Source organism: Callionymus lyra, chromosome 4 (assembly GCF_982586985.1).
Source record: "Callionymus lyra chromosome 4, fCalLyr1.hap1.1, whole genome shotgun sequence".
Classification (NCBI taxonomy): domain Eukaryota; kingdom Metazoa; phylum Chordata; class Actinopteri; order Syngnathiformes; family Callionymidae; genus Callionymus; species Callionymus lyra.
This window is the reverse complement of record NC_141821.1, coordinates 31587355-31607178: the sequence shown is the minus strand read 5'-3', so window position 1 is coordinate 31607178 and position 19824 is coordinate 31587355. Positions and strand designations below refer to the sequence as shown.

The following is a 19824-nucleotide window of genomic DNA, read 5'->3' as shown; positions in this document are numbered from 1 at the left end:
TCTTCAAATATCAAACTTGTGCTTTCGAGAAGTGTGCGCTTGATTTGTAAACAGTGCAACAGTATGGACTCTGTGAGAGTCAGAAGTTTGAGAAGTGTGGACAAACACTGCACTGCTAAAGTTGAGGTGTTTGTAAACTTCCAGCACAACTACAGTAAAACGTTGGCAGGAGCCAGAAGAGACCTGCTGTGAGTGCATGAATCGGGTTGAAGGTGTCGGGAGGTTCTGTACAGTGTGAAGGACCAGGACTGTGTGTGTGTATCAACCACGGCCAGAAGCGTACAGGAAAGTACAGTATACATGTTAGGTGTTGGAAAACACGGTTGACAGAATGTGGCATCTAAAGCAAACTGTGAGCAGGTCGAGCGTGTCTGCACTTGTAACTCGATCGTTCACGAATCATTACACTGCCTCTTGAATGAAGCTTGTTTGATTTTTCCAACTGAGTTTGAGTCAAAACCAATTCATGAGATGAGAGCCTGACACATGTGGAGAAGGTGAAATTAAATGATTTTGATGCAACACTATGACGTCCCTTCTAGCTCCAGACTCCATCTTCATACCTGCAACTGCCTCCGACACCTGATCTGAAGGAGCTGGACGAAATGTAGCCAAAAAGTAGAGTGGAGTTTCACTCTTTGAGTCTTGACGAGACAAAAAGTCTCATCGACCCACCCAAAACACGTATTTCCCTTTTGGTAGAAGCATTTACAGTATGTGTAACATAATCTCCACTCTATTCAGGCAATAATACTTATATAATAACAACAATTAGGGAACTGCGGCAGACAGCTGCATTCCATTTGTGAGTGCAATGCCTGCCTGAACCCTTCTTCACCTCCATTGATTAGTGATACATATTCTTGTATAATGTTCTTTATTGTAAAAGTGCACTTTCTTCCGTGATCAAATAGGTTTTGTCCTTCTGTGTCCAAGTGTTTGCAACACTGCTTAAAAAACTGACTTCAATTAAGTTGTGTCAGTAAAGGTTTAACTTATATTTGGGTGGATTGATTAGTTTTATTGAAGAAACGTCACAAGTAACGTTCTTAATCACTTCTATTGTGTGTAAACTTCTGGACCACTTCTGCCATTTGCTGCCTGAGCCCTATCAAAAATTAAATGTGGATATTTGGGGGAACATTTATTAATTTGTCTATTTTTGTAGTTATTATTATTAAGTATGTAAAAATTCCGAAGAAAATAATCTCTAAATTCCCTCGACCAAGACAGCAACAGTTTCCAACAATCATTTATTCTACAGTTCTTTTCTTAAGTACTGTTTTGTTAACCTCCCGTCATAGCTTTTCCTCGAGTGGAGTCGACAGATATTTGGGTGGGTAGCATGAAATTCTCAAACTCCTCATGGGAAAACTCATTAAATTCCAGACATAATTCTTGCAAAGGAATCTTCTGATGCTGGAATTTTCTCAGATTACACTTCAGCTGTTATGTCATCGTAGAATGAACTGAAGGGACTGATTCGTTCAGAGTTCCTGCATCTTCACGCTCCGCCAAAGATGGGTGGACACTTTCAACATCTTCAGGTGAAAACAGTTACATGGATATGAATCATAACAAGATATTTCTTCTTCTCCTTTGTGTTTATTCGTCACCAATGCCTACGTGTGTGTGTTTTGGTCATGTGATGTGCGACTCATAAACTAATAAAGTTTTGAGACATTGAAAGCAACAACTCACAAGCATTTATGATCAATTGTTGAAAGATACAGCAAGTACAGCAATTATATGAATATATATATACAAGTGTTTATTGTACTTATGCATGAATAAAAAAGTTCATAAATTACAAAAAAATATAGAGTACTGTGCAAAAGTTTTAGGCAGGTGTGAAAAATGCTTTAACCTAAAATGCTCTCAAAAATGGAAGTGTTAATAGTTATTTTCATCAATTAACAAAATGCAGTGAATGTACAGGAAAGAAATGTAAATCAAATCAATATGTGGTGTGTTCACTTTGCCTTCAAAACAGCATCAATTCTTCTAGGTACACATGAACACAGTTTTTGAAGGAACTTGGCTTGTAGGTTGTTCCAAACATCTTGGAGAACTAACCACAGATGTTCTGTAGATGTTTCTCAAATCCTTCTGTCTCTTCATGTAATCCCAGACAGACTCCATGATGTTGAGATCAGGGCTCTGTGGGGGCCATACCATCACTTCCAGGACTTCTTCTTCTTCTTTACGCTGAAGATATTTCTTAATGACATTGACTGTATGCTTGGGGTCGTTGTCCTGCTGCAGAATACATTTTGGTCCAATCATATGCGTGGTACTGCATGATGGATAAGTATCTGCCTGTATTTCTCAGCATTGATACCATTACTCCTGACCAAACCTCCAACTCCATTTGCAGAAATGCAACCACAAACTTGCCACGGACCTCCACCATGTTTCACTGTTGCCTGTAGACACTCATTATTGTACCGCTCTCCAGCCCTTCGGCGAACAAACTGCCTTCTGCTACAGCCAAATACTACAAATCAGTCCAGAGCACCTGCTGCCTTTTTTCTGCACCAGTTCCTATGCTTTTGTGCAAAGTTGAGTTGCTGGGCCTTGTTTCTATGTCTGAGGAATGGCTTTTTGGCTGCAACTTTTCCATGAAGACACTTCCGGCCAGACTTCTCTGGAAAGTAGATGGTGTACCTGGGTCACACTGGTTTCTGACAATTTCATCTTCCGATCTCATAGGGAAATAAGCTTGATGTGTCGTTCATCTGCTGCACTAAGTTTCCTTGGCCGACCACTATGTCTACGATCCTCAACGTCGCCCATTTCTTTGTGCTTCTTCAAAAGAGCTTGAACATCTTGACACCACAGTCTGCTTTGAAATCTTTGACTGGGAGAAACCTGGCTGATGCAGTAGAACTACCTTGTGTCTTGTTGCTGTGCTCAGTCTTGTCATGATGTATGACCAGTGACATGAAACTGTTTTCCACAACCCCAGCTTGGTAGCAGAGTTTGGCTGTTCTTCAGCCAGTTTTAAGCTCCTACACAGATGTATCTTTTTCACTTAATGACTGTGTTTCAACCTACTTGTGAAATTGATGATCATTAGTATCTGTTTGGTATAATTGGTTGATCATACACCTCACTAGAATCCTACAAAACCCCTGACTTTGTGCAAGTGTACCTTTAAGAATTGAATCTGGTTTGATCGCAAAGGGTAGTAACAACAAATATTGATTTGATTTAGATTTCTCTTTTGTACACTCACTTTTCATTTTGTAAATTGATAAAATGAAAAATAAAAAAAATATATATATATATACACTGTATATATATATATTTTTTACTACAGGGACTCGTGCTGCGGCTTCATACTTCATTGTTTACTAACATTTGTACCAGATAAAATCGGTTTAAGGTGAGCAAATGAACACAGAGTTAATAAATAGAGGAAGGACTCTAAGAACATTCCATTGAGACAGAACCATCTATACGCAACTACAATAGAAAAATGGCATTGGAGATCATAAATCAAATTTGTGTATCCAGTTTCACGACGGTTAGAAGCTTCGGTTACACATGTAGAAAATATCATAAACATTAACACCCCTAGTGGACACAATAGGAAGACTCCAGCAAAAATGTGTCACTCAGACGCCCTCATGATCTGCAGGTTTCTCAGACTGTTATTGTGTCCAACATTCCAGACAGCAGGCTGAAGCCGTCGCTGAGCCGCAGAACACCAAAGATAAGCCACGATGGGACGATAGCAGGAGAATGTCAGCTATGTAGAGATCGGATGGTGTGCATCTATCAGTCCAGTCATGGAGAGCAGCAGACGAGCTGCTACACGAGGGCTTGAATCGCCACAGAGTTCTGAATTACACTCAAGATGTCTGCTCGGAAATTGGGCTATCGTGACAGCATAAAGGGCATCTTTGCTCAGCTGATTTCCTGCAGGTGTGTTGAGATCATAAGATACTCTTCTCTTTCCAGATGTTGGATTGTGTTTGTGTTCCTACGTTGACTATTATTGACCTGCAGAAACTTACATCCTGTTCACTCTCTCAGCTTTTCCCCGAATAATAGATGAATTCGGCGGAAAGATTTCAACTGAAACAGCGGCAGGATTTATTGCAAAAGTCAATTGTTGCCTCATTTCCACTGTGTGAGAACCAGATCAGGTTCCCGTCTACGGTTCGGCTCAAGAGAGCATCTGGAACACACCAACCAATCACTTAACTGGGCTGTATTCCACCCACTGCGCGTGATGTGACCTTCAACCTTCCTTCGTCCATTCCAAATAAATTACGAAGCTAATCCATCGCGGGTGTTTAGAGCCGTAATGAGCTGCAGGCGTTGGGGATGAAGACCTATTATGAGGAACAACAGCAGAACAAATTAGCGGCAGCCTCCAGCGGCTCCTGGGTTTTTATGAGGCTGACGGAGCAGAAACGTGAAGTTCTGATTCACTAATGGTCGCACACACTCAGAGAGGGAAAGGAGATGTTTGGTGAACAGGTACCTTTGGAAGTAGCAGTTGTGGTTGGATGTAAGGTGAGCTCTAAATGATACTTTATCGTCTCTATCACTGGGCTCTCATCCAAACATGGGCTTTGTGTGCAGGCAGGACAAGTCCGGGCACCGACAGAATAGACCCGTTTGTTCCTGGTTGTTTCAGATGTCGACTCGATCCTGCCGCGCTGTCATTCTGGTTTCACCACATCACAAGTGATGGACAAAAAGATTTGAGTTAAAAGAGTCCTTCCAGACACACGGATTGTGTTTCAGCCATCTTTGTCTCGAGCAACACAATCATGTCAGTTTCCCCAAAAAATTGTGAACACATATTCAGACTTGCTTTATTATGTATTTGTTATGTGATGCCTTAAGTGTGACCTCAATTTTCAACATAGTGTTTTTTTTTTAAAACTTCAATTTAAATATAATAATGAAGAAAAGAGATGTTAGAGCATCAGCACCCCTAGCATCAGTTCGTCACAGTTTTTTCCTTTTTTGGAAAAACTAAAATAAAGCTTTAATAGCAAAAAATGAACTTATTAATGAATAAAATAAATAAAAATGTTGCAAATATGTTATATAAACATTTTTCTAAATTCAAACCAGATGTGTCAGACAGATTGGTCAAAATGTATTATTAGAATCATGTCCCTGTATTTTATATTTTTCATAAGTGTTATTGATCGCTTCATTATGGTAATAATAAAGGTTTATTCCACAAAACTCACTACAGAAAGACACCACTCACGTATATAATGTATATGTATGTATGTATATGTATGTATGTATATAATGTATGTTGATGAATAACATGAAGGCTGTAGATCCAAGATACCCTCGCCCTCTAAGGGTTAGTTCACAAAAATTCAAGTTCCATTTATTTTCTACTCACCCTCATGTCGACTAAGGGTTGGGATGTTTTTCAGAATAATAATATTATAATACAATATAATACATTTTTGTATATTACTCTACAAAGGAAAAGATTACTCAGAAAATAATCCCAACCCTTAGTCGACATAAGGGTGAGTAGAAAATGAGGGAAGTTTGAGTTTTGGGTGAAGATTCACTTTAAGGCCTAGGGGTCCGATCCATGCCAACACATATATTCATGTGGCAGCATTTGTTTAACAACTGATCCATCATGTTCAAAACTGTGATTCATCAAGTAAAACAACAAAGTAATCCCCACAATGTAAAAATAGATACAAATAAGAACAGGAACTGTGAAAAAATTACAAGGATGATTAAAAAAATTAAATTAATAAACACAGAACATAGAAAAAGCAGACACTAGTGAGAGAAAATATGTTTAGCCATGAAGAGTCGTGTCCAGACACGAGTGCTCACTGACCGCTTTGACTTCAAGTGGTCGGAGTCATATGAAGGAGATCCATTTGGACGCCGAACATGGAGACTGGAAAAGTACTCAAAATGTAGCAGAGCAAGAAACAAAACAAACAAAACGAATTTACCCAAAGTTGTCATAGCTTACTGTTCAGCTACATATGAATCTGGCTCATTGAAGACACACCTTGTTTGCGGACACTTGTGGTCCTACGCGTTGCTTGATCTGGTAAATGATTTTGCAAAAACAATGTCCACATATCACACAAGTTACAACAGTTAGTGTGATGTCACGTGTCCTGGAACACCATCAACTTGTCAGGTTCTCCAAAAAGGAAATGTATGTTATATGATGATAAGAAAAGGAAGAAGCCATAACTCATCACACAAGGAACAACCAACGTTTTTTTTCCTAAAAGGGATATATTAGTAGACAGTATGTTTACTAGGTCATGTGTTTGACACTCACACTTGCTGTCGACTTGTTGAAAGATGGCGAGGCTACAAAGGCTGTGAGCAAATCCTGCTCCTATTCAGCGCCTCAGGTATCGAGTGTTGAGGCTCAGGTATGCGTGCAAAGTGGAGATCTTTGTTTCATCCTTGACTTCACAAACACAACACGGTCTTGGCTAGATAGCGGAGGATTGGGTGGACACAACTGGAGGCGCCACTCCAGCAGACCCGGGTGAGGTCAACAGGTTTGTTTGGTAAGTAATGAGGAGATTCATATGTTTGTGAAGAAGTTCATCTGATTGATCCTTAAAATCCTGTTTTTCTTTTACAACATGTTGACGATATTACACTCAACGCTACATTAGAGAATCCATTATTTGCCATGCTAATTACATCAACATTTTCATGTCCATATCTTGTTCAGTCTTTTAAATAGAGTATAAAAAATATAGAGGGTTCCCCAACGATTCATGACCTGGTGATGTCACATCCTCCCGCGGGTAACCCGACAAGGAACAGAGCCAATAACCAGGTCGTTCCACCATTGGAATTGTGGATCGACTTTCTGGATAACGAATGGTCGGGTGGCGCGTTCAGGTAAATCACTTCCCCCTCAGCTACGTAATATCAACCTTAGCTTCTGATGTTATTCCGTTGAGGTTACGGAACCTCGTGCACAGCTGCTCCCAGGCCACCGTCACAGATTCTTAATGTGTTCTCCAGTTGGCTCGGATGACTGTATCAACAGGCCCTGTTTTCACTTGCTGCACTTTCAGCTACTGCGAAACCCCTTCTGCGGAACCCTCTCTCCCCCCACGCATCCTCCACCCAACGGGAAGGACGTCGTAGACCTGCCAGGGAAATATGGCCCCAAGATGTTGGAGCTATAAAACATTTACATCCATCTGTAGGAACATGGCGAGGCCGGGCTGGAGTGATGACTCTGGCATCAGGTCAGTGTTTTCTCTGCGGGCTCAGACCTGATTACTGTGGCCTCTTAAAAGATTTCCCCGATGGATTGGAAAGAAAATAAACAGAGGTGCAGACAAGTGCCAAAGGCCAGATGTGCGGTCCGTTTCAGGGCTAAGCAACGGACCAGAGCTCCAGGTGAGTCCTGAGGTCCTGATGCTCCTCCAGGAGGAGACGTGTAGTCTCATCGTCGTCCAAGTAGTTTCTGCTTGAAACACTCAGCTTCATTTTACAAAAATGTCCTTTTTAAAGTTAATAACTTTTTTATTTTGGTTCCAAGTTACACAATGCTTCATATTACATTTAGGAGTCAGGAGATCTTAAATCTTTCTAGATTGGATTTTTCTTTTGCAGTCGAATTATCCGCTTGTGGCTGTGAGGTTAATAAAAATAGACAAATAACTCCAGGTTCATTCAACTTGAAGTCCAAAGTTAACTCAACATATTATAGTGTTTGCATATCCACGGGGCCACCGGCCGACTGGCATCGATAAAATTGGCCCGTGTTGGTTGAGTAAACTATCTGGCCACTTTGTGCATTTTATCATTCCTGTGGCCCAATTTAGAATCACTGAGCAGCCGCAGCCTCAGATGTGAGGTCATCATCAAGTCTTTCCAGTTCTGCTGTTGTGCATTGAAAGGAAGTTTATCATCTTGTGTTTTCGACTAACTTTCATTATGAAAAAGAAAACAGTACTGGCTGTTTTTTACCGCTCTATCCTGACCCGCACACACTTCCTGTCGGCGACCCAGAGAGGCCTCAGGGGTAAAGGTCACGCTGCAGGACAGATGTATTCTCTCCAAAACAATCGTGAAGATGTCAATCATCCGAATGTACATCCTGGATCATCACAGAATCATCAACCTCTGAGTGCTGCTATAAAACACTAGCTACACATGATGTTTTATCTGTCTAGATGGGAAATTATATTTCCAGAGAAGTCATATTATATACTGTGAGGAGGGTCGTTAAGAAGAAAGAAATAAGAGATAAGAAGACTAAAAGAAAAAGGGTAACATGTTTGCTTGATGAAATACAAATAATATGAAGCAAAAATTGTTCAGTCATTTAGATATCAGAGGATTTGGTATGGTTATTCCACAGGGGGCAAAATAAAGAAAGTCGAAGGGCCTCATGTGGCCCTGAGCTGTGCTTGGCGACAGTCTGCTCTAAAATATCATCACTGGATTTACAAGTGAGCCAGGGGTCTAAAGTCACCGGAAAGTCAAAATGGCGGTCGAAAAGACAGAATTGTAGCTCTTGATTTGAGGTGGGAAAAAAAGGTTTGGGTTCTGTCCTGTCTGGGTCCTTCAGATGCTTCAGTGATTATTCTTTCATTGAACTTCTTTTTTATTCATCTTTTCTTTGTGCATATTTGCTGTCAAACCTTTGAGACATAGTTTCATTCAAGACTAACATTTATGATTTATCTATGCGTTTTCTTCACTTTTACAAAATATTATTTCTGTAAAAAGGAAATATACGTTATTAAAAAGTATGAAATAAACAGCTAGGCTCAATGAATTTGCTCTAGATTCTTGTCCGTGCACATGAAATCATCATGGACCTGCTGGCAGCTGATGTTGCTGCAGCCGCTCTGCTCCTCCGGGCCTCATGAATCGCAGCTTTATACTTCCTGTCCGAGTTTCTCCCCGATGCATTTCAGCTCAACAGATGCATCTTCAGTTCGGCGGCGCTACACTAAGTGTCGGCTCTTGTGTAAACGGCTCCGAATGCATCTGAGAGCCTCATTCATCTCCCGATGATTCTGGTGAATCTGGACATTTGACCCAAGAGATCACCGTGTCCAATAAGTTGCCCGTTTCCCTCGGGACGCATCCGTGTTGCACCTCCTCCCCGGCTGCTGCAGGAGCTGCACAGAGCCTCTGTTGTGTTCCGCCCAGACGAGACCTGCAGCTCCAGCACCGGCATAAACACACCGACAGCTGCAGCTGTTGGGAGCAGCAGGTAAACAAGACACAAAGATGCCGCTGTTTGTGTTTAGATCCACTGAGTGCATCGGCTCAGACTGAAGATCCATTAGTCCATGCCATGAATCTCATGTTGAAATTTGTTTGATCAGCCCTGACCACTTTCCTCCGCTCCTTGGTGGTCCAGTTTTGATACTTGGATGTTTTTAGCTCCGGACATGGTTGGCATTGGCACTCAGCACAAACCACATCTGACACTTTTCTTTCACTTACTTCTTTTTTTAATAATATGGGCACCACATGGCGGCACAGGATTAGCATTAAAGCATTAAAAAAACAACAAGTTTTTTTTAAACCACACTATTTATTATTATATTTATCTTTTTGAAAGTTAAATGGTTGCTCATTTAAACGTTTCAACTTGAATGAATGAAAAGCCCAATTTACTACCTACTACCAGTACCAGTATTTATATAATAGGTTTTAAATCAAATTTGTCAACAAATAGACATCAAGTGTTTCAATCATCGAGGTAACCGGTCTTTCATTCTTGCTTTAGAGCAACGTCACTTATATTCACTTTTAAAGTGGATCCACCAAAACAAATGTGTTATTGGTGGTTTCATACGTGGTCGGCTCAAAATCGGGTCAGGAAAAGCAAGAGATTTTAGTGACGGGCTTTCGGTCTGGACTGACATTTGCTGAGCTGGAGGGTAATTGGACTTAAGTTTGTGTTCTCACACAAAAGAAGCCCACTGTGGAGCTATTTTTAGGACCTCCAGGCCACGCTGGTCCAGGTGAGGCGAGCAAGGCTAGCTTAGGTAGCACGTGTGTGTGTGTGAGTGTGTGAGTGTGTGTGTGTGTGCGTGTGTGTGTCAGTCTGGACACAAATAAACGAGCAGTGTTTCTGTGCTGCACACTGACCTTCTTTCACCATACATAAGTGTGTTTGAAAAGAGCTTTTACAGCGAGACCTGAGAGGGACACGCGGCCCTGGTGCACGTGCCTCCGTGCATGATGGAGCTGTGAATATGACACCTCAGGCAAACAGAGGAACCTTCTGGCCGATTTTCAGTAACCACCTTGTGTTGCTGACAAGTGACTAAGATGCTTTTTTAATCTAGAAATGGAGTCGACAAACGAGGTACTTGAGCCTCTCCTGGTATTCACAGAGGAATAGTTATACAGGAATGTCTGATCTTCTTATCTTCTTCTCTGATCACTTCAGATATCAATGTTGTATCTGTCCAGGTGGAGTTCTTGCTGTTGTACTCATGTGGGACAAACACTAATATAATATACTACAAATCATAGTTGTTGTTTTTTTTCATTTCTTTCAAAAAATATTTTTTTCTTGTGATGTTGTATTTATTTCTGCATTCTCAAAAGATTATTTTATTTCAATACTGGTTATTTCGCTGTTCTTAACAGTTCTTTCTAGAAGAGAGTATTAAAGTGTTCTTTTGTTTGTATCAGTCATGCATGTTTGTGCAAAAGTTTGGAACTAACAGTTTTTATTCATGTGAATTCAGCTGCTTCACTTTAGACTTCTCCGAGGGGAGCTAAGCAGAGCCAGCTGTGTGTGTGTGCGGCCGTGCGTGTGTGTGTGCTTTACTGTGTGTACGTGTTTGTGTGTGCATGAGTGCCTGCATGTGTGTGTGTGCGTGCGTGTGTGTGTGTGCTTTAATGTGTCTGTGTGTGTGATAGCATCATCATTACTGAGTCAGTGAAGGACAATGTGCCAAAGACGCAGAGCATTAATCCTACTATAAATCATTCTTTCATTCATCCCACTTGTATCCATTGACTTCCATTATCTGTCCACCCATTCTTCCAACCCTGTAATAGCATCATCTGAAGAAACAAATGAATGCCCAGTTGTATTTATCCGTATTGCATAAAGTTCACATTAAACAGAGTCATAGTTGAGTAACATCTTTAATAAAATACACACAGTAATATAAATGAAAAAATAATTTTATTTTCTCCGAAAATTGGTTGATTAAAGTTGGAAAATATAGTTGTCTTCTTCTCCAGACGTCTGACCCAAGTGGAGAGGAATTCTAACATTGGTAATTGATAACTGTGGGCCCTGGAGCTGCTGTTGGAGGAGTGGCTCCATTGGTTGGAGGAAACCAAGACCCTCAGTTAGACCAGCCATAAGAACCTGGAGTACATCCTCTCGGTCAAAAGACTGATCACCCTCATCACTCTCACCAGCACAGCAGGATTCTGTTCTTCGTCAGATTCAGCTTCTTCCTCTCCTACTGCCCAGGCTCAACAGCAAACCCTGGATGGTACAGCGATTCAAGGACCTTTTGCATCAAGGGTTCTGTTGGGCCATACGAGATCAAGGACCCCCTAGTTCACCTTATTCATTCTGACGGGAGTCGTGCCATCCACCTGGTCCTAGCAGATGCTGGGTTTTTAATATGCTCTCACTACACTCCCCAGTTCCGCCAAAGGAATCTTTCCCGTCAAGTTTGTATCTCACTTCCAACCTCACCTGTTCCCTGCTCTGGAGAAGAAAACTGTCTAAACATCTGTTTAAGCCTTCATTCATTGCTGCAGACAAACATGGACTCAGATCTATGATCTACGGATCCTTACACGACAGCCGCTAACCACCACTGCTCCCAGGCTAACCCTTTCCAGGTGAGCCAGAAGGTGTGGCTGTCGACCTGGCACCTGCCTCCTAGGGTGTAGTATATTGGACCATTCCTAGTCAGGAAGCTGCCGTGTACCATGCTGATCCAGCCCCTATTTTCCTGGATGGTCCTCATTACTGACGGGGTGTCAGCTTTCACGGTGCACCACCTGCTGAGCTCTTTTAGTCGTGGTAGGGGCTTGTAATACCCCCTTGACTTGAAAATGATTCAAGAGTTGCACATATGTTCATTTCTCCTGTTGGTAAATTGTAATTGAAGTGTGATGGACAACATATTTCCCCTTCGGGATCAATAAAGTATCTATCTAGTATGAGAAGAACATATTACAGTTAAACAAACAAGGATATGGTCCAATAAAGTGCTATAGATATACTTCCGCAGATAATCATGTTTCAACGTACTTTGATGACATGACAAACCTCTGCATTTAGACACAACCTCTTCACCTTTGACCTCCCACCTTTGAACTGAACCTTCAACCCTAAATTGAGTGTCTCTAATTCTGACTCCTCGTAACCTTTCTGTTCAACCCGTGCTCTTCACTTTGTTAGGAAATAGAAACACATATAGAAGACAAGTCACCGACATCTGCTTTCATTCGTGCTGCTTCAGCAAGACGTGTACGACTGAAGCGCTTCGACTGTCACTTCACAAGTTCAGCCTGAACATTCTGTGTCCTAAATGAAGCCCTCCACACACACACACATACAGAGAGAGACACACACACACACACACACACACACACACACACATACAGAGAGAGAGAGACACACACACACACACACACATACAGAGAGAGACACACACACACACACACACATAAACATACAGACACATACACGCACATACAAAATAAAAGACAGCTGTCAGAAGAATCTGCAGTTTCTGGACCTTGTGGTGCCAGAAGTGCATGTGAGAGAGACGGTCACGATCCAACGTGGCAGAGGATGAGTTGACCTGGGACTTAAGTCAGGGACTCTCGTAGACTTGCTTGGGTAACTCTTGAATCCAGATCAGACGTCTTACTTGAAACTGACTTTACTTCGTTTTCTCAGATGTAATACACTGCAGGTGTTGGACAAAGATGGTGCAACTGTATATCCCACTGATCCCTCAGTTCCAGCGTGTTTACTCTGGGGGGCCGACTGTCCTCGGTGGGGCCTCGTGTTTAGAGAGCCTCTAATGTGGTGGAAGGTCATCACATAAACTGAGCAATGAAAGGCAGGAACTCTCTCGTCTTTATGAGGCAGTGCCACTGAGCAAGTCCAAAGTGTGTTTATAGGTCCGAAGTGGACTTTGCAACAAATGGAGATTTTACATTTGAGGCATCTCCAGGGACTTGAAGCAGTGACGACATAACAGATGTGCTCCCACAAACACATTCTATAGGTTCAGCTAATCCACGTGTGAAACAGTAAGAATGTGTGTTTGCGTGAGAGTGTAACGTAAAATGTCATTAGCAAGGATCCAGCTGTTGAGCTGCAGAGAGCTCTGCAGTCCAGAGGACAGGAATGTTTCAACACACCTCTTCATATGTCCCACTGTTCTCAACTCGCATGGCGACTCCCATAATGCACTGCGGCAGTTAGAGGTTGGTCACATTAAACATGGTTGCTTTCATAGAAATTGAGATTGTTTGTTTTGGCCCGCTCTGAGGATGAGTCGACACGGTCAGTGAGGTCCTCGGGGTCACCATGGTGTCGCCAAAGGATGACCAAAGGATGACCACTTGGAAGTCAACAAGAGAGTTGAGATACCTCATCTGGATTGGGAACATCTTGGCGACCCTTAGTCTGAGAGAGTTTGGTGAAGGGTCATGTGATGACACCTGGAGAAACTAATAACAAACACACTTACTTACTTACAAATATATGTTTAGTAAGTGAGGCATATGTGTTTATATCATAAATCAGTGTTGACACAAAATAGGATTTTTCTTTCTTAAGGTGATGACAGTACATAATGAAAAGAATGAAACAAATATAAATTAAATGAGATTAGTAAAATACAATAAGATAAAACGAGATACTTGAAGTGTTATATAAAAACAGTTAATACAATAAATATAATAATAATAAAATGCATTAAATAAAATCAAATAATATTTGGGGAAGTGGAGTTGTAGACCTGATTCATTACCAATTAATGTCATTTCAGATATTTACTACAGAACCCGACGTGTTAATTATTGGCGAACGTTCAATCGAATAAAAAAGAGTAAAACGCTTCATTTTAAACATTTCGCTATATAGAGGGATAAAATATGCAACGCTGCCCTCTAGTGTTAAAGTCACGCTAAAGCAATTTTCAGAGAGCAGAGTGCGCATGCGCAGGAAATGCGTCAGACGATTTTCAAATCGAACGGCGGTTAGTTGAAGAGGAAACATCGCTGCTGCATCGAGACGGAGAATCTTTACAATTTAGACGATGACGAGCGCTTTGCAGGGCATCACTCTGAAGGGAAGTGCCGAGTTAGTGGCGGAATTCTTCTGTAAGTTGATTTTAAAACACATATGTCGGCTCTTCCGGGAGCGTTTGTCGTAGTTTGACACGCATGCGTCGATGCTAGTGTGCGTCCATGCTAGTGGGCTGCTAATGTAGGCCAGAGTGGGTCAGACGGTTCCGATCACTGAACATGTTCGACGAACCAAACGGTTCCGAGTCCTGTTGATGCTGTATTTCTTGATCGTTAGTCTCGTAAAGCGACTTAAATCCCGAGGAAGTTTGTTCACGCCCCCCTGTGGGCTGTAGAGGAATAGCATCGTAGCTGATTTTGCTACAAACAACAACAACTATTGTTGATCGTCAGAACCCTACATTAAAAAAACAGAACGCTGTCGGATAATATTCCAGAAATACCGCGTTCCTTAACGAACGTTGCGTGAGACCATTTAACAAAAATGGATCTAAACCACTTTCTTTGACTGTTTTAATTGAAATGTTTTATTTAATTCCCCAGCATTTGGGATCAACAGCATCCTGTACCAGAGAGGCATCTACCCGCCCGAGACCTTCACCAGAGTCACCCAATATGACATGAGCCTTCAACTGACCAGTGACCCCCAACTGAAAAACTACCTCACCAACGTGGTGTCCCAGCTGAAAGGTGTGTTATAAATACAACTCGTATCATTCATTCACACTTGTGAGCTCCATGTTTGGTTCTAATTTTAAACAAGTTTTCTTCTGTCTTGTGACTCATCCATGATGAGCGGTTTCTCTCTCTGAATGACACACAATGTTTCGTTTGTGGTTATGTTTTATTTGAGGGTGGATTTCAATGAATGGTGTGAATCCGATTACAAACTTCCCATGTATGAAGTGTTGCTGCCAATGCTTTCAATCTAGCTGTTTATGCCAGTTTCTTAAATGTAATTGGTGAAAATAATGTTTAAAAACTCCAAAATAGAATCCATTCAATAATGTGATTGTATATCTTGGAATGACGCTGGGATGTGATCAGTGTTGTTGTTGATCAATAACTTCATACGTCATATTGTTGTTATGCATATGAATGTAACATGTGGATGTGAGCATTGATCGTTTCCCCTTGGTGGCTACAAAGATATATATACATATATATATATTAAGTAAGTAATTTTTATTTGTATAGCGCTTTGCCAGACCAGGGTCACAAAGCGCTTAAACAATCAAAACAATATTCAATAAAGTATATACTTTAAAGATCAAGTTAATACTGATAACACAACAGGAGTTCCAGAAAATCAAGGAAAAGCCTCAACAAATAAAAACGTCTTAAGATGTTTCTGTTCATACAGTCGTTTTTCAGTGTGGCTTTAATTCATATTTAAAAACGAATCAATACAACTCCTCTGTATATATTTAATAGTATTCGATTTTATCACTAGGGGTCGCCACAGGCCTTGTCAATAATTCCCATTTCAATTGCTTGTTGTTGACGTGTGTGTCTTCCTCAGAGTGGCTGTTTGAGTGCACCGTGCAGAAGCTGGTGCTGGTCATAACCTGTCTGGACACCAACATGGTCCTGGAGAGATGGCAGTTCGACATAGAGTGTGACAAGTCGGCCAAAGAAAGCAGGTCAGTTAATCAACACCATCTCCTTTGATTCTAGGCCTGAAACTTAAGAGCTGCTGACTCTGAAAATGTATGGTCGATACTCTATTAGCACTGCAGCTGGTGTGAGCCGCGGTCGATCGGTTTGTGACTTGAATATAAAGTTGAAAAAAAGTTTTGTCGTACTTTTATTCAGTTTTATTTCACTAAAACAATCAAGTGTGGAGCATTACGGTATCATCGGCTAAGATAGTGTCTGCTGACCCCCATCCAGTGCGCCCAGAGAGAAGTCCATCAAAACCATCCAGGAAGAGATCCGCTCAGTCATCAGGCAGATCACAGCCTCCATCACCTTCCTGCCACTGCTGGAGACACAATGTAAGCCATGTCTGGGTGAACGACTTGTGATGGTGAAACTCGTGGTGAAAACATACATCTTCTAACATACTCAGGTTCCTTCGATCTCCTGGTCTACACTGACAAAGACCTGGAGGTTCCCGACAAGTGGGAGGAGTCAGGACCGCAGATCATCGACCAGTCGGAGGAGGTGCGTCTGCGCTCCTTCACCACAACCATCCACAAGGTCAACAGCATGGTGGCCTACAAGAGAACAGACTCGGTGTGACCTGCTTCTCTTCGCTGTCCTCTGTAAATATTGTTACCTCTCTGCTGTCCACGTCTGTTTTAGAAGATCTGTCTTTATATGCGTTAGGTTTTATATCTAATAAACGTTTCTGCCTCACTCTGGTTTCACTGGACTCACTCACTGCATCCATGAAGATGGCCTCTGTTGGTCACACGTTCAACATGAGACACCATGTTGTTTAAGTGATAAGTGGCTGATAAGGTTTAAGAAAGTATGTCGTCCTTTGGCACTCACTGATGATGGTTAAACCTTGTTTTCCCTCTTCCACTTAAAAAAGTAATTAAAACAATGATACTTGCAAATATTCAACAAATGTTTTTTTATTTGAATTCTTCAAACCTTACATAACATTTCCAAAAGTTTGAGGACTGTTGCCACAAAGACAAGAGTTTGGTACCGACGTCTCCACTGTGACAGAACAACATTCAGATAAAACGGTACAGAAACGTTCCTAACAATTGTCGCAGTGCTGGACTCTACAAGTATGAAACGTTGTGTGCTTTTGACAAGAGACTGACCTGACAATATAGAAAGTCTAATAAATACATTCAACAAAAATAAATATGCAATACGCTGACGGGTGAGAAATGTTACAAAAGTTAAAAACCGTGTCTGTGCTGTGAGCGCGGAGGAGTACAACCGGTGGAGTATAGAAGTTCACTAGTGATGAAAGAAAGTCAACTCTGTGCAAAAGTAAAACTGCTTATTAAATATAGCTTAGTGCTGTTGTTAAAGAAGAGACTGGTCCCACAAAGTACCAGAACAGCCGATTCCTACAGTAGTCCACACATGGGATCCACAACAGGAAGTAGTTTAACAGTCTGTGTAATACCTCTTGGATCGTTTAGCTTTGAATGGATCCGTGTTTGATGAAATCTAACACCTGAGTGTGAAGAGACCGAAGATCACGGCCAACGATTCTTTCCTCTTGATCCTCCTCTGAAAAAGGCTGGAATGTCCGCGCCTCCACTGAGGATTGTGGGATTGATGCAAGCTGCTGTGATCACTGCTGCTTCATGACCAGAGGACTCCACTGAGGAGGAAGTATTTTGTCAGGAATTCAAGAGGAAATCTTGAAGCAACTGGTGCTTGTGGTGCTCTGATGGGAGACAAACTAATTAAAGGGAAAACCTCTGAATCCCACTCCATGTGACATTCCGGAATCTTTGTGAGACCAGGGCGAGTCTGAGGTCCGGTCACACCAGACCGTTGACTGAGTCTTTCTCACACTCCTCAGCCAAACGCTTCCAATGCTGCCGGTTCTTCTGACATCCCTCCAGCAACGGCGAGCAGAACTCTGACATTCCTGCCAAAGTCTGAGAGAGAGAGAGAGAAACTTCAGTGACAAGAAGAATCAAACTCTCCAGAGACAGTTGGACCGGGAGCAGACACCTCGTAGAGCTGAGTGCAGATGGCATCTATGAAGGACACTTGCATGCTGGGAATCTTGTCTCTCTTCTCCCGATTCATCAGATCCTGACGAGCAGAAATAGACACATGAAAAGACGTTTGACGAAAAGACTCAGAGAAGATACTTGCAGTATGTGCTACTATAATTAATGTGTGTTGAAGTTAACGGACGGTCTAGAAACATCACTTTAGTTACGATTGATCTCAAAACAAATGTGTTCAACTGATGAAAAAAAGGACTCGGTGTGTTGAGATGATTTAAACAAGAATACAATTTTCTGACGAGATGAAGCACGGAAGACAAATTTTACAATCAACTCAACTGGAAAAAGCAAGATAAGATGAATAACATGTAAGCCTTTAAATGCACTTTTTTTTAAAAAGTGAATAATAACGTAGAGACCGTCATTTTTTATATTTCTATATTTTTCTAGAACATATCTGACAAAAGAAGTAACACGTGTATCTTTGTTAAAATCAATGTAAGAGATAAGTATGTATTTTGACTTATTATTGGATTTTATTTACATTAAGTGGATTTTTGATGTGTGGAACAGAAACGAAATGCTCTCATGGACTTACGCTGGGCTCGATATTGAGTTCACGCCGCTCTTTGTCTCCCTGCTCGAAGAACTCTGTCGCCACCAGCTCGGCTATCTGTTGAAGAGCACAACACCCTCCATGACCCTGTTGAGACTTTGATTGAAGACGCCCCGGCTTCACATCAAGAACCCTTCGACCTGCACCAGCATCTTCATAAATCAGCCTCTGATGAGACGCCATCGTTACCACACACTTAAACTGCTGTGAGGTCACTGAGGGACAGAAGGGGGTTCACAGGTGGAGTCCTTCGCTCAGCCAGTACAATCACGAGGACACCACAGTGAAGGAGCGTTTGTTTCAAGCTAATGGTCTTAATCAGTTCCTGTAAAGGTCAATAAGTGTGAGTGTGTGTGTGTGTGTGTGTGTGTGTACCAGCGCGGCTGATTGACTTGATTTACTTGACCTCACTTCAGTCAAACTCCAATGTTGTTCTGCTCTGATAGCAACTAAACAAAGCCCGGCAGGTTAATGAGCACAGTGATCCAAAAACAGCCGATTAGAGTCAAACATGTGCACACGGTGGAAGCCACAGAGCAGGCTCAGACAACTGTGCACGTGAGCGTCCCTCTGGTGCCTCCACTGAAGTTTGTGGTGCTGGGATGATCATGATTTATCATTTTACACCAGATATAGTTGAAACATACTCAACTCTGAGTGTGATTTGAAGATCAAACGTGTGTTGTCTTACACCAGGTCATGTTAGGATCGAAGCACATCTGCTCTCATTAGTGCGTGAACACACACACTTCACCTTTATTAGCTAAAGAAACGCAGACTGGAGTCAGCGAAGACAAAAGGAGGTTTGAATATGCATGAGTGCTTCTAACAGTTTCAAAAGAATATTAATAACCGGTTTGTTTATTATTTGGAACTTGATTGACAAGACAAAAAGATAGTGAGTATCTTCCTCATGTTTCAGTATAAACTTGTATTATCACCACAACATTAACCCTGCACATATTAACTCTGAATATAAGCTTATCTCTTGCTCAACCATTACATTATACAAATATTCTACACATATGTACATTGTGTTGCAGTCTGGCTCACAAATCCAGGACAAATAAATCAACAAGAAAGCTAAATTCTTGATACAGCAAAGTATCCTCTGCATGTTCTACCAGTCTGTGGTGGCCAGTGTTCTATGCTGTGGTGTGTTGGGGTGGGGATGTGTCCAAGAGGAGTGTCAACAGGTTGAACAGGTTGATCAGAAGAGCTGGCTCTGTGGTTGGCATGAAGCTGGACTCACTGGCTACAGTTGCTGAGAGG

At 41.7% G+C, this 19824-nt stretch overlaps 2 protein-coding genes across 5 annotated transcripts in view; one reads left to right on the top strand and one right to left on the bottom strand.

The window, feature by feature from the left end:
• Positions 1-14227: 14227 nt before the first annotated feature.
• Positions 14228-16638, top strand: mad2l1 (MAD2 mitotic arrest deficient-like 1 (yeast)). The gene is made up of 5 exons (XM_087788227.1): positions 14228-14352; positions 14821-14967; positions 15800-15920; positions 16171-16274; positions 16349-16638. Exons 1-5 carry the CDS (start codon positions 14289-14291, stop codon positions 16519-16521), a joined length of 609 nt encoding a protein of 202 aa, XP_087644353.1. The 5' UTR covers positions 14228-14288; the 3' UTR covers positions 16522-16638.
• A 204-nt stretch (positions 16639-16842) lies between these two features.
• The window catches only part of pde5ab (phosphodiesterase 5A, cGMP-specific, b), a 37305-nt gene continuing 34323 nt past the window's right edge, over positions 16843-19824 (bottom strand). For all 4 annotated transcript variants that reach the window (XM_087789757.1, XM_087789756.1, XM_087789754.1 and 1 more), the window contains 3 exons: positions 18535-18609; positions 17935-18018; positions 16843-17858 (listed from right to left, as the gene is read on the bottom strand). In XM_087789757.1, the coding sequence (XP_087645883.1) occupies positions 17739-17858; positions 17935-18018; positions 18535-18609 (279 nt within the window). In that variant the 3' untranslated portion in view covers positions 16843-17738. The remainder of the gene's footprint in view (positions 17859-17934; positions 18019-18534; positions 18610-19824) is intronic.

What these genes read in the sequence shown, in the direction of transcription:
- mad2l1 (XM_087788227.1), top strand. Translation starts at nt 14,289, where the DNA reads ATGACGAGCGCTTTGCAGGGCATCACTCTGAAGGGAAGTGCCGAGTTA. An exon ending in GTTAGTGGCGGAATTCTTCT is followed by an intron (nt 14,353 to 14,820) that starts GTAAGTTGATTT and finishes TTAATTCCCCAG; the next exon opens with CATTTGGGATCAACAGCATC. An exon ending in AAGTCGGCCAAAGAAAGCAG is followed by an intron (nt 15,921 to 16,170) that starts GTCAGTTAATCA and finishes ACCCCCATCCAG; the next exon opens with TGCGCCCAGAGAGAAGTCCA.